The sequence below is a fragment of the Dermacentor andersoni genome, chromosome 11 (assembly GCF_023375885.2).
Source record: "Dermacentor andersoni chromosome 11, qqDerAnde1_hic_scaffold, whole genome shotgun sequence".
NCBI classification, from domain to species: domain Eukaryota; kingdom Metazoa; phylum Arthropoda; class Arachnida; order Ixodida; family Ixodidae; genus Dermacentor; species Dermacentor andersoni.
This window is the reverse complement of record NC_092824.1, coordinates 73,447,778-73,462,371: the sequence shown is the minus strand read 5'-3', so window position 1 is coordinate 73,462,371 and position 14,594 is coordinate 73,447,778. Positions and strand designations below refer to the sequence as shown.

The window sequence follows — 14,594 nt, the reverse complement described above, 5'->3', positions numbered from 1 at the left end:
TTATGCAATATCGGGACTGCACGCACCAACACCTGCCATTTTAAATTATGCAGGCTTAACAATGTCATGTATTACAAACCCACTGGCAACAAAAACGGAAACCTATGAAAGCTACTATGAAACCTACTAAATTTGGACGTTTATCCTTAGCCACTCGCCGACTGCGAGGGACATTATGGGGATCATTTTCAGCATCGGATAATTTTCAGCAACCATCAAGTATTTATTTGTTAACAAGATACACAGTTTAAAAGATGTAACGGTGAAACCAATGTGATGCATTTACCCTACGATTCACATCTAACACTATCCACTATTGGTTGATTACATACTGTCCATTGCAGGAACTGCCTGAGTATGCCGGGATATTAACGTCAAATGATGACCTTGCTGACAACGCTGGCGTTCAGATGGCTTATAAAGTGAGTTTCAAAAATGCCTGACGTTAATATTCGTCTCATATATTTTAGACGAAGTAATAACTAACGTTATTACACCAATGATTCATAATAGAAAAGTATTTCCTATGCTGATTTTCTTTAGGAGTGTCTTTGATTCATGATATGTTTCCATGCAAGAAGAGGTTTTTATGCAGGATGCAATCCCTAGGAAATCTGCTCGATTTATTTATAATAATGGGGCAGTAACTCCGGATGAAACAGGGTTCACCTCTGCCGACGGTTTACAAGAGAAGACAATTGCTAAGTTTCGCAAAATGATCCATTAATAATTGTGAGTGCATGGAAATAATAGAAGCAACTAAAATTGAACGAGACATGTTATGAATACATCATTTAGCAATAAAATGCATGAGCTGATGGCTGTTTAAATTATTAAACCCTCCCAAATCACTAATAATTTTGTAGGCTGCATGTTTTATAATTATTTTTATTACAGCATGGCCTTCCTGCGAGTAGCTAGCATCGCATTGTTGAAGATGTCAAAACACCTCACTGCTGTTCATTATCGCGTTCATTATCGCGTTATCACGTTAGAAAATGAAGTACGTTGCAACAACAACACATGAAAAACCTCACATTATTATTCTTGTCTGTGAAGCGTTCCTTCATTGCGCCGAAGTGATGCAAAAAGGATTCGTCTGCACGTAAGATAAATACTAGGGAGTCGTATTACGTTAAGGTGCAGGTTGCACTTGTTTACTACGAAGCAAGTAAAGCCATGCGACACATGCATTTGAGGTGAATGGCTCACAGGGTTGAAACACAAATGCGCGTGAAGTTGTAGTTGTAGGACATATAACTGTGGCATATATTTACGCCTAATGAGACTGCAATACTTAGATATACTTTGAAAAGTTGTAAGTCGCAATGTACAAGATGATACTTAAATCAGTTATCAGTTAAAAATATCGTTCGCAAGTGGGAGAAATAGTGAGAGATAGGTAGTTGTATACAGAGAGCTCCAAATGATATCGTGGTCATCGGGAAATGCGCCTAGGTGCTGCATGCCGCCTTCTAATTTTTTGTTCTCACTTAGAAAATAATGAGCTGACTAAACCTCCAAACGTTCATACCACCTGTTTTAGAAATGCCGGAGTGGATCGACAGCAATCTGGTTACAACTCGCCTCGCCTTGAAATTTTCCTTCTAAATCTCATTATTATAGAAAGCTTCAAAAAATAGAAGTAAGCCGAAACAAAGCACAGGAACAAAATAGTGCGGTTTCCCCACTAGGCCTCCAATAATATGCACAGCAGAACAGTTTTGCTAGGCCTTATCATGGACAAAGTGAACTACGGACATGGACATACATTACGTCCATACTTTGAAAATCACCCTAAGACCCTTTTTCCTTATTGATTTTGCCGCGGGATACCACCCACGTAAATTTTTTTTATAATTAGGCTTTATAAAATTAAGTAAACTTAAGCAGTGCCACGGCTGCACTGCTTCCAGGTGAAATAAAGTCGCGCTTTCTTGTTAACAGACCAACCCTATCATTCCCCCTTTCGCTTACAGGCTTATATTAAAGCACACACAGAGGAATGTGCGACTGCAGACACTCCTCAAACATGTCCAGGGAACATCACCAGATCGCAGCTGTTCTTCCTCACGTATGCTAGGGTAGGTTACCTCCGTTTGGATAAACAAACTACATGTCATATATAAGCGAAAATTTTTGAATAACTTTTAGAATGCCTTTTATTGCTTTTTCGTTATTTCCGCAGACACAGTGCAGACTAGCAGACAATGCTACGCTCATCCGAGAGATAACGCGTCCAGGATACAGCCATCCGCGAAACAGGTAAGACAAAATGTCGGATCAGAAAACGTGTAAGCGTGGTTTGACAGTTTAATTATCGCTTTAGTTATTTTTCACATAATTTGCCACAAAAGAAATATGAGAGCGCACTTATAACCTTTCTGGAGGCATCTTCGTGTGTTGTGCAAGGTTATAGCAGTAGTACTTCATCAGATGAAGTTATTCTAGCATGTACTGCCCAAGATATTAGAGCGCGTCTCTTATCCTTGTGAAAATTTCTACCGACGTTACTTTTAGACCGTCTTTAAGCTATTGTCACTTGAACCTACCAAACGTTAATAGAAATCGTTCCAACGGTTTTTATGTCTCCAAACAACTTCCTATTAAAACACCCTAGAAAGTATTGTCCACCAAATTATTTCAATCATGTTCATAGGATGTTTGTCAACTTCCTATTAACGTTCAATAAATTGAAGTATGTTCATAGGCTGTCTGTCACTTTGTACTAACAGTCTAGAAACACTTTCCTTTAAACCTCTTATTATCACTCATTAAATTGAAGCATGTTCACACATTACCTGTAAACATCCTATTAACCATTTACTAGCGCTTTCTTCAGACCATCTACATCACCACCTTGGCCACCTACATTGAATAGAACCATGTTTGTAGATTTTGTCAGCAACCTACCAACTTTGTCGAAACAGTCTCTTCAACCCCTGAAGCACAACCCGCCGTGGTTGCTCAGTGGCTATGGTGTTAGGTTGCTGAGCACGAGGTCGCGGAATCAATCCCGGCCACGGCGGCCGCATTTCAATGGGGGCGAAATGCGAAAACACCCGTTTACTTAGATTTAGGTGCACGTTAAAGAACCGCAGGAAGTCGAAATTTCCGGAGTCCTCCACTACGGCGTGCCTCATAATCATAAAGTGGTTTTGGCACGTAAAATTCCATAATTTAACCCCTGAAGCACAGGCAAAAGTAAAGTTCATTGCAGTAAACCCCTTTCGTTACTCTGAAGGATCCTTTGCAGAAAGTTCTACCGATGACACACGGCACCACACTAACTTCTTTAGGTGGTTCCTCAGATGAACGCTTCAAGAAAAATGCATAAAAAATAGCGCTGCTTGTTCGAGCAGCAAGAGAGAAAACATTAAAAAAAATTGGCAGTGGCTTAGCTCGGTTATGCCAGGATATACTTAAAAGCACTTCTTGTTGGGCTAGTTGGTTGCGGTTCATTATAAAATATGAAGACGCCAAATAAACGGACACACACAAGAGAAGTGGTGAGCAAATGAAAGAGGGCCCAAATTTGCCTAAACATATCAGGAGCTGTCCCTCACGCTCTTGTGAACCATGTTTTTCAGATGTGCGCTTACTTGTCCGAAGTAAAGATACTAGAACAAGGGAACTGGTTGAAGATACTCACATAGGCAAGAAAGGCAGCTTATGCGTTAGCGGTACTTCGATATCATTATATAAGGCCGAGATGAGGTTTCTTGAGCGTGGTGCGTCATGAATGTTTGATTAGGTGCATGAATGAATGTTTGCTCTATGCGCATGTGTTGACTGACGGTATATATGTGCCTGCGTTCTGTAAATAAAACAGTTGCGAGTGGCGCCCTGTCCCGTTCTCTTCTCTTGTGTGTGTCCGTTTATTTGGCGTCTTCATATTTTATAATGGCCAGGATATACGTACCGAAAGCTAAGGCATAGCATTGTTAGCCTTGGTTAATCTTGATTGCAAGCCCAGGTTAGTCTGGTTGTCTAGCTATGTTGCGGCATTCAGCCAGTCGTTCCGTGCGCTGTTGGTCTGTTTCCTGGGCGATTCGTTTCCTCTTCATCTCGTTCCGATGTCAATTCCAGGCCTCCTCCTGCTTATCACAATTGTCGCCGTCCATACTGCCGCCTCAACTGTGGTTGCGGCGCACGCGAGCTCTACTTTTTAATCCTCCGACATGTTATCAGGCATGCGACGCAGCAGGCGAAGAGAGCGGAGGCGAGTGCGAGGAGGAACGCGGTGTTACGTCATACATAACGGCGACCGCGGAAAGGGGCGGCGCTGCGCAGGGGCGGAACACCTGTGGCTCGGCGCTACTAGTGGCGCATGCACAGTAGTCACTAGGAAGCGAGAAAGAGAGAGAGAGAAATATCCGCGGCGAGGCACGTGTTGTGACCTCATGTGCCTCCTTGAAGCACAGCCACGGCGGAACCGAAAGTTTGTGGCCAGTAAAGCGTTCGCTTTAATGCTGCTTATTTGGAGTGCATTTAGAGATGGAAAAGTTGAAAACACCTATTTTTCCAGCGTTGATGACCTATAATGCGTTTATTCGTTTATTTTATTCATGTTCTTTTATTTCTTTGCAGCAGTTTAAATTGTCTCAGCAAATATGGATAGTCGGTGTATTACTGTACAGGCGCGACCACTGTTAGTGGTAACACGGAGCGGGTAGCCGTGCTTCGCGGAGCGCCACGACGGGCGCCGCGCGAAGTATTGCGGCGCAAGCGCAATCAGTGCCAGAGGCGGAGTTAGCTGCGCGTCGTCTGCTACGGTTCTCCCCACTTCGCCGCCAGCAGTGAAACTTAGATGCGCGCGCGCTTTTGAGTACACAAACCCTGAAACAATGGTGCGTCAACAGGTAGTATTCTAAATCAGTTATCAAAGCACGCAGGCATGCTGTACACGTAAAATTTTAAATGCGCCTTTTACTTCTAAAAGGTCCTTTTTGTCACAGAGGGTCGATATGAAAATTCGCTTGCTAAGGAAGTAAAAAAATCACACGACAAACATGGCATAGTTATAAATCTGTGCTTCAGATTTATTATATGGTAAATACGAAGAAGCCCAGACCACGGCTGCACATGAAGCTTAGATGAAGGTCTCCTTCCTGTCGAGCAACATGGCTACAGTATTTTGCACCAGAGCGCGTGTGGCGAAGTAGGAGGAATCGTAGCAGACGACGCGCAGCTAACTCCGCCTCTGGCGCTGATTGCGCTTGCGCCGCAATACTTCTCGCGGCGCCCATTTGGTGGTCAGAGGATCACGGCCACGTGCGTGGTGTTACCTCTAACATGGCCGCGCCTCCACATTCTGTTTATTAAGCTGCTTTTACGTTTATTATTATAGTGTTTTTCACATTTGTGTTACGATACGAGGGACGAGGTGCGAGCGTTTGAGAGTACAGCTATTGTAAATGTTTCACGTTCGACAAACCGCATTATCAGTGCAAATTAAAAGGTTTTCGGAAGGTAAAAAAATGTACTAAATGGGGCACCGTAGTTTTGTGACAGCTTTCCTTTGATTGACGAGCTGTGTGCGCTCTATGCGAGAGGGAAGCCCTTTCCAGTCGAAAAGTAGATGCGCAATCTAATTTCCAGCAAAGGAACTTTGCCGTAAGGAAGATAGTCCTTTATCCTGTGTCACTGCGCTTGAATGCCTTTGGGCATATGCCCGAGGTTGAACAAAGAACCTGAGAAGACAGCCGGCTCAATTTTTGTTGTGGTGTTTGGGGCCGCACAATATTATTTTTCGATAAAATCATTATTCTCAAAACCGACTTCTTTCTCCAATTATAATAAATTGGCAGATAAGATCATAATGGCGAATGATGTGGTTATTCTATTTTACAAAAGATCACGTTTTAGCACTTGCCGCTTTCAAAGACAAAGTTTACTTCTTGGTGTCCAGCTAAAAAGAATGCTGAAAGCTATTGTAGCAGTACTTTTATAGATAAATAAATGTCCAAAGCGTGGCGGCTATGACATTACCGATTTTCAGGCGCCCGAAGCGTGGCAAAAGCATGAGCTTTGATATGCTGGCTCTTGGTACCGCGGAATGCAATAATCACAAATGCCGTAAGGCCACCAAAAACCTTATCGGAGCTCAGAGCTTTCTCGCCGTGTTATGAAGCGGAAGCACTGAATTTTAGGAGTGCATAATAATCATTTTTCGATCTGTTTTCTCACAGAAAGCAACCATCACCTTAAAGCAGATCAGTTGACATAGTTACTTCGCCTTCGCTTTGATGCAACGTCCTATTAGTTTCCTTTAACGTGGAGAGTCCGTCTGTAGGAAGCGAGGACGAAAGCGTGGGAACAGGGACGCGAACAAAGCTACATTTTTTTATACAGTAAGGATAATTTGAAAGTGACACTTGCAGAGAGTTCACCCTTTCTTTGTGTTTGACCTCTGCGCTTTCTCAGCTCAACATTCGCTCTCGCTAGTAGCAGCTCTATTTTGCAGCCTTTTGGATGTTTAAGCGACAACGTTCCAGCACGGCATTACTCCGCATTCCTGCTTTATTTCTTCTCTTTAACAAATACCGAGACGCTACTGGGCTGACATGTTACAGCTTATGGCGTACTATTTATTTAGGGGAGTGCACTGACCTGGATTTTTTCGTTACAAAGTTACTAGGTCACCTTGCAACAGTAGTATGTGGTAAGGGCAGATTTACACCCGAGCCACACGCCACACCACGTGCCTGCCATGCGCATGTGGTCGGACGAAAATTTTCAGATTTCGCGGACTAGTACACCTATGTCGGTTTACACTGCTTGTGCGAGCCCGGTGTATACGAAAGGTTGTGCACCAGTGTGCGGAATGGGCAGTTTTCTGCAAGGCTGCACGCGTGCGGTGAGCGGGCGGTGTTGTTCGAGCGTAAATCGGCCTTTAATTAACCGGCCCTGAGGCCGGGATAAAGCTGTGTAACGGGTGTGCGGCCTGCACAGTAGTGCGCTATTATCACACCGGTCAGCTGGTGCAGCGCAAGCTAATTTTCTTGAAATGTGCTGACATCACCACAGATGTACTTAGTACAGTAGAACCTGTAAAATATTAGTTCTAGCACATTACGAACATATTTCGTTATACCTTTTAGTCGCCACTTTGTAAACAATTCGCCACCAACTTGTATTGGGTCTGTGATTTAAAAGAAAGAGCCTGATTCCTGAGTATGTCATATATTGTCATTAATGTAGGTTAGAAAAATTTATCAAAAGCTTTGTCTTACTTCCCATTTAAATTTTTTCGGCAAACAATACGAGCTGTTGACCTACTGAGGATACATGACTTTCAGAGAAAAAATATTTTGATGATGTATAGTAAAGCATTCTTTATTGAAAAGTAAGAAGCCCTTTGACTGAGTATTAAAGTTGTTACTTAGACAAAAATCAAAAAAGGGCATGTTAATGGTGTATCTAAAACATTATTCATACAAAAGTAAGTAGAAAGTCTTTTAACGGTGTATGAACAAAAGTAATTTTACAAAAATAAGAAGGTCTTTTAGCGATGAATTTAAAACATAGTTTATACTAAAATAACAAGAAAATCTGTTAATGGTGTGCTTAGAATATTCTCAGTAGAAAAGTAAGAAAGAAGCATTTGACAGTATATGAACAAATGTTACAAAAATGTAAATGTAAATATACTGTCAATAAAGTAAATAGAAATTTGGTAGGAATTCTAAAGAATGGTAATAGGCATTTTTGTAAGGGTAGGCGTCCGTTCCTGCAGCGAGCGTAGGCGTTGGTGACGTCCGTCGGCGCCCTCGTAACTGAGCGAACGAGCATACCTAACCACGAAAAAGCGAACGCGCAGAGCGGATGAAAGGCAGCGACAGCGAAGAGAGCGCGAGGAGGACAGCGGTGGAACACAGGAGGTGGGTGCGGCGGAACCTTGACGCGGAAAGCGGAGTAAAAGTGCACGGCGAAAACGTGAGAAGAAAACAATAGTACAGCGCAAGACAGCCTTTGCTGCGATGATCGCTACGAGATGGCGCCAAAGTAGCGCGCGTCGTCTGTATGATCACCGATGAAGCCGCCGATACCATTTATGGAAAGAAAGCGCTGCATGAGTGGTCGCCTGTCCGCGGCGGCTGTTCTGAATCGCACGCCCGCGTCACCCACGCGCTGCCTCTTGCGGTCTCCCGATTAGCGAGGCCGTCGGGCCAAACCTTGCTCAGTGTGCGAAGCGCCGAACGAGACATGGACAGTACCAGTCAATATATCGCAAAATGAAAACACTTAAACAGCTACGCTAAAATTTCGCATTAGGAAGCATCGTAATCATCGATGAATTTTTAGCATTTCCTTTCTTTAGGCTACTGTGACAGGGAGAGTCAGCAAAATGTCAGAAGAGAATAATTCTTGAACACTCTGGGCACCGCGGACAACCACACTGAATAAAAAGAAACATCCAAGACTACATCCTATTTATCCTTTGCTTATTGTAATGCCTAAGTCGCTTTCTTTCACCATTATATTTCAAGAAAGGTTGCAGCAAAGAACCTAGTCGACCTAGCTCCCGAAGTCTGTTCCTGTCTAAACATTCATATTGTTCCATTTCCTGCACCTTAGCCGTTTTATTTCATCATCATCAGAATCAAAATATGCCGTGTTCTAAAACGCTTTCCGTATTTAAAGGTATTTAAAGACCCAGTGACTACTGTGAACTTGTTTTCAATGAATAGCACAAACCCACTGGGAAGGTTTTGCAAAGGCGCTGAACTAAATACAAATAAAAGAGATCCAGTGAGTAACTGGAAGAAGCAATACCTTTCGAAAAGAAAAACGCGGATAATAAATGAAAGGGCCAAGTATAGTATTGTAATGTCACATATCACTCGCAACAAAATATCAACATTGAGAATTTTTGGCTGAAATAGGTGTTTCTGCCTTGTGGTGAATGCGACCCTAAACCTTGAAAGCATGGAGACAACAATATTCTTCGAAACTGCAGGTCAGGACGATGGAGTGCACAACCGCAAGCAAAACAGAAGAGTGCCGCAGACATGGACTGTTTCGAAAAAGCTAGACAAACATTTTTGTTTAAGGATTTTCGGGCACTGATAGCGTTTGTTGACATATGAACTAAAGGAAACATCAACTTGCAGAAAAAAAATATAACCACGCTGGTAGTATAGCTAGAGCTCGTCCGCATTACGACAGAAACCTCTTTATTTTATTCCTAATATCGTGTATGGTAGCGACAGTCGAGTGACTTCATTTATAGTAAACATTAGGCTTATGTATTTTACCTGAAGCCCCACAAAGTCGAGCTGTTGCAGAAATTCTAAACAAAAAGCATTGCACAATAGTTAAATAGAGAACCGCATTGTGGCTTTATATACAATAATGAATTCCGATAAGTTCGCTGCTTTAATATCGCCGTAAGAAACCTGGAACATTCCGCATGAAAGGCACGGCTAGCGATTTGTTAGAAACATGACAGCACTAAACCCGCACATTCATGTTCCATCAACTTCGCCATCCACAGGCATGCACTGTAAAATCTAAATGGTCAGCTTCATGCTGTTAACCAACATACTCATTGCAGAAAAGCTATTTGCTTCGGCTCTTCCGTGCAATTTTACAAGCTTACTTAGGTACCAGTGAAGTGCAGTAATTACCACTAAAGTTTGATAACGGCTTTCATAACATTCTCGCAACCTAAGTTGCATTTCGCATTTATAGGAAGTTAAGAACGCCGTCGGATGATTTATCGCCACGAAAACAAGAACAAAACCTCGGCACATTATCCTCAGCTTAGCCCTAAATGCTTTGAAACAAGATTCAACTTCAGGGATGTGTTCTTGTATGGGGAATGCGCGCTGGGTAAAACATACTGGGGGTGTGCGAGGGTTGAAACTGATTTTTTTTTTGCAAGTAAACTACGAACAAGGTCGTTAATTAGAAAGGCGCAGTCCGACTCAGATGGAGAAAAGGAAACAGAAAACCACATCACAAGCGCTGCTTTTTTACGTGTGTATGTTCCTTTGTCTCAGTCTCAATCAGGATGCGCATATTGAATAGCTATGAACCTCCTCGCCCAAATCAAAGTTTTGATCTCTAAGCTGCTGAATGGAAGTCAGCCTGCTGAGTCGCGTTTTTCACTTATAGGCTCTATTTACACCAGTACTGTTCAGCTGCAGGATTTTCACGAATATATTAGACGGAAGTTCCTGTGAAGCAAATGAACTGCTTGAAAAAGGAATTCGAACATACTGCACGTGATGCAAAGAAGACTGTTTTAGAAGATTGTTCTGGTCTAGTTTTCTGACACGTTATTTCTGACAAAACGTCTCGATTCTTCGCGGATCATTGTAATAGAAATCCTGCAGCCAAGCGTAATCACACTCTAAATCATAAATATTTTTCAAATAGTCCTTTTGTCTAGTCTATAGAGCCGATTCGGAAATACATGACTTTCGTTAAATAATTTCCCAGTCTTTATAATGTAAATGCCCTCTTGGTTTTTCTTTTTCTTTTTTTTTTACCATACAATTGTGCACATGGACCTTTCATTAAGTAAAATAATGACTTCCGCCTAAACAAGTGGTGCTCCAGCTACTGCGTTTAAAATTTCCGACCATCTGCAAAACACCTCTGCTTAAGAGGAACCAATAACTCGAGGGCTCGTACGTAATACACCCTTCGGATGAAATCGACGTGTTAGGTTTCGGCAGTGAGTGGACCAAATGCTATCAGGTCTTTTTACCTACAATATAATATATAATTCCGCCGTCTTTAGGAAAAGATTTGTTATTTTTATCCCTCTGCTTTGCCAGATTGAATATTGCAATAGTAATAATAATAATAATAATAATAATATTAATAATAATAATATTATAGTAATAATAACAATAATAATAATAATAATAATAATAATAATAATAATAATAATAATAATAACGCATCGACGTTGCAATCTCTAGCTCAGAAATTGAAGAAAGATGTCGAAGCTTTGAAACGGAACCTATTAAGACAGTTATAACAGACATGCAGCACCCTTTTACCACCCTATTACCACCACCCTATTATGCACCACCCTGGAATATACCAAAAGTTTTAATGAACCACTTGTACACAATGCAAAATTTTCATGGAAGCTATAAAATCTAAACTTTTCATCTGTGGGGCTCTAAGAGATGTTTCAAGAATTAACTCATCCCTTCCTTATGCCAAGTTATCAGTTTGTAACCATCGTTCTTTAGTGATTTTTAAATTTGCCACATTGTGTAACATATATTATTACACAATGTTCTAAGTCAAAGTATTGTCATCTGCAGTTTCGGGTTTCTCCATTATATGCAACAAGTTTCATCATAACAGCTGTGTTTGGGGGGTTCTTTAGCGAGGGCAGAGCATGTGGGCATTTCCCCTGCGATTCAATGTCAAAATCGAAGTTGGCCCTGATTTGTGTCTTCATATATAACTTGCATTGACAATACGGACCAAATTGCAATTAGATCTTACAAAATGGGTGCAGCAAGATCACATGTCTCCCGTTGTTGCTGACCTCACTCTGTAACGGCGAAACAATTTACAACACGGGTAAAAGTGCAATCGCCGCTGCTCTTGTTGGCTAGAAATAATGGTGACGAAGCATTTTATTCTGTCAGCCGCAACATTATATACCGTTCATTTCGTTCGTTCCAATGAAAAGATTCGCGCCAAGCATGTACTTTAAGTTGTTGCGTCAACTGCGGCTTAGTGAACGCTTTCTGTGTTGCGATGTGTTTGAACAGTTAACCACACACTGGAAAGCGAGAGCAGCGCCCTCATTGTCCTCTGTTTTTCTTTGCTGTCGTATGAATGCTGGCTAGGTTAGTGGTTAGGCGTGTGCCATGTGTTCGCTGACTGTTGCGTTGGCGATCATCTCCCTGGTGTGAACTCAGTTTGAGTTGAGGGCATAACTTAGTTACGAAGTAAAAACGCCTGCCACTTTGTAGCGATAACAGAACTTACATGAGGGAGTAGGTTTTGCTGTGTGTTTGAGTATTCGGTCTGCATATATTCACCAATCTCTTGAAGGGAATTTTTCACGGAAACCTTCATTTTTTCCGCAGTTGTTTTCAGGCTCTCTCGTTCACTACGTCACCGCAAAGGCAGTGGGCAGCACCGTGTACACCCGTTTACATTTACCCGGATGTTGCCACCGCTATTTGCCAGATGTGTCGTTGAAGCCCAGCACGTTGTAGCGGGACTATCGGAGCTACTTATGCTGTATAGTTTCACTCTCAATAAATGATAATCCCTATAAATTTTTACTCAGAGTATAGCAAGACTCACGACGGTGGCTCCTTGTTTGGCGAAATGCGAAAAGACCCGTGCACTTCTATTTAGGTGCTCGTTAAAGAACCCCAGGTGGTCGAAATTTCCGGAGTCCCCCACTATGGCGTGCCTCATAATTAGAAAGTGGTTTTGGCACGTAAAACCCCATATTTTTTGGGCTCGCTGTGCCCATCAAATAGAAACTTACATCACCTAAAGCTATCCACATAAAATCTTCCGATATTCTGATGCTCCTCACGAGCCCATTTTCAATATTATACTCCGTTTAGTTGGTAGTCAATGGCATCAAATCGTATCATAGTTCTTGAGCTACTACCGAAACACCCGCATGCCACTTATTCGGCGTCTGCAGTGACGTATTACTGTTGATTCTTGAAGTCAACAGTATTGGAGTGCCTCCTCTCATTAACACAAAAAAACGGTCATGTGATTTTTATGCTCTGAATAGCTGCATTAGTGCAACTGCCGTCATATTTTTGGCATATTGCAAAGACGAAATTCTGGCACATGATATGGGTGCAAAATGTTTACATTCTACAAAACGTACTGCGATGTAATAGGCAGAACTCCTTGGAGAAGATCGGTGCAAATGACACAGCGATTACTTTTCCAGTTGTCCCGTAAACTTATGATAGTTTTAGAGACCAAGTGAAATCAATAATTTGAAACATGCCTAATGTGGCTATGTGTTCACATTAGCAAAATTGGCAGATATATGCCTGGATAATGCCAACAATATTTCTCAGAACAAAATGTGCGTTCACAGGCTAGTCTGAGTAGTAGATTTTGGTTTCACTACAAGAAAATCTCATATTTTTCACTTCTGAGTCGAAAATGGCAAAAATATTGCTTCATAGCCTACGCAGGCTGGCAATGTAAAAATAACTAAATTATGCCATATTAAGGGATCGCTTTGACTATTCATGAAAGCTTCGAAGTAACGTACAAACGAACAAATGCTTACTTGGGTATCGAAAATAGTTGTAATTATACCGTTTTTAGTACAGCAGCATTACTTTAACATGAGAGCTGAACACTTACAATTTATCCGCTATAAATGTGCTGAGCTGTGTTACTATAACTAAGTACGATTAGACATAAAATTACAGTTCCACATCATTATGTCAAAAAGTCTTACTCCGAGAAATTTAATCAAGTACCAACGATATGTGCAACAGTGTGATTACGGCTTCATTAAAGTGTTTTTAGAGGCACTGATATCATGTGTTAAAATGCCGATCGCTTGTCTTTACTTAAAAATCATAACATGTCTCATATTTATTTTTTAGGGTCAACCTGGCCATGCAAAATTTTGAAGAATATGCTAAGGAATTCAACTGTACACGTGGCTCCAATATGTATCTGTCCGGAAATAAAACCTGCTCTTTTTGGTGAAGAAGAACCAGACGACTATGGCGTTAAATATCTGTTTTGTGTTTTGAAAAGGTAAATAAATAAATACTATCGATCAGAAAGCGTCTGACTTAATGAGTTTTTGCGCCTTCTTGGCGCAAAAATTCGCTAGAGTTCCAGTCATGCACAGTACGTGGAAAAAATGCGTACTTGAATAGAATATTGCGGTAGTTACGCTCGTGCATCTTTAGAGGATCGTCTACGCGGGAGGACAACTAGGTGATCTTTATGAAATACTTGTGCTCATCAACACCAGTTTTGTTGTTTAGTACATAGTAAAACAACAAAAGCTTTAGGAATTCACCTCTTCCAGAGAACAAGGGCCACCCGAGCGATTTGACTACATATGATGAGCTTCTTTGGAAATCATAGATGCAGGTCACAAACCGAGCTACGCGCTACCGAACCCGCTCCAACATATCAATATACTTCATCGCAGAAGGATCGCACTAGCAGCCGCTGAATTCCAAGACTGGGCGCACATTTCTCAGATGCAGATTTTTTTGTAATTTTAAAGGTTCTCGTCAGAAGTCACGCCAAATAAGTATCAGTACCCGCCTTGCCCTTGCTGCCATGTATTCAACCTTAGCTTTGTAGGAAAAACTGTTTGTTACAAGAGCGCCGAGATATATATAGTTTCAATTTTGCTAAATACCCCGGAAAAAAGTGTATTGATAGCTAGCATATATATAAACATTGAAGATCTTAGTTACCAGTCCCCCTATGACATCACTACTTGCTCACCATAACATTCGGATAAATCCACAGAAAATTCAATTGCACAAAGTACAATGCTTATCGAGTGAACAAAACTTTTCGATGATCACGCCACTAAAACACAGGAAGATTTGAGAGTCCGAGCAGGAAAGTAAGGTTCTTGTTCA

General features: G+C 41.5%; 1 protein-coding gene across 1 annotated transcript; it reads left to right on the top strand.

Moving 5' to 3' along the window:
- Window positions 1–349: 349 nt before the first annotated feature.
- On the top strand, window positions 350–13,772 carry LOC129382074 (phosphate-regulating neutral endopeptidase PHEX-like). The gene is made up of 4 exons (XM_055065434.1): window positions 350–422; window positions 1,980–2,084; window positions 2,189–2,265; window positions 13,587–13,772. Exons 1-4 carry the CDS (start codon window positions 411–413, stop codon window positions 13,690–13,692), a joined length of 300 nt encoding a protein of 99 aa, XP_054921409.1. The 5' UTR covers window positions 350–410; the 3' UTR covers window positions 13,693–13,772.
- The last annotated feature ends 822 nt before the right edge of the window (window positions 13,773–14,594 follow it).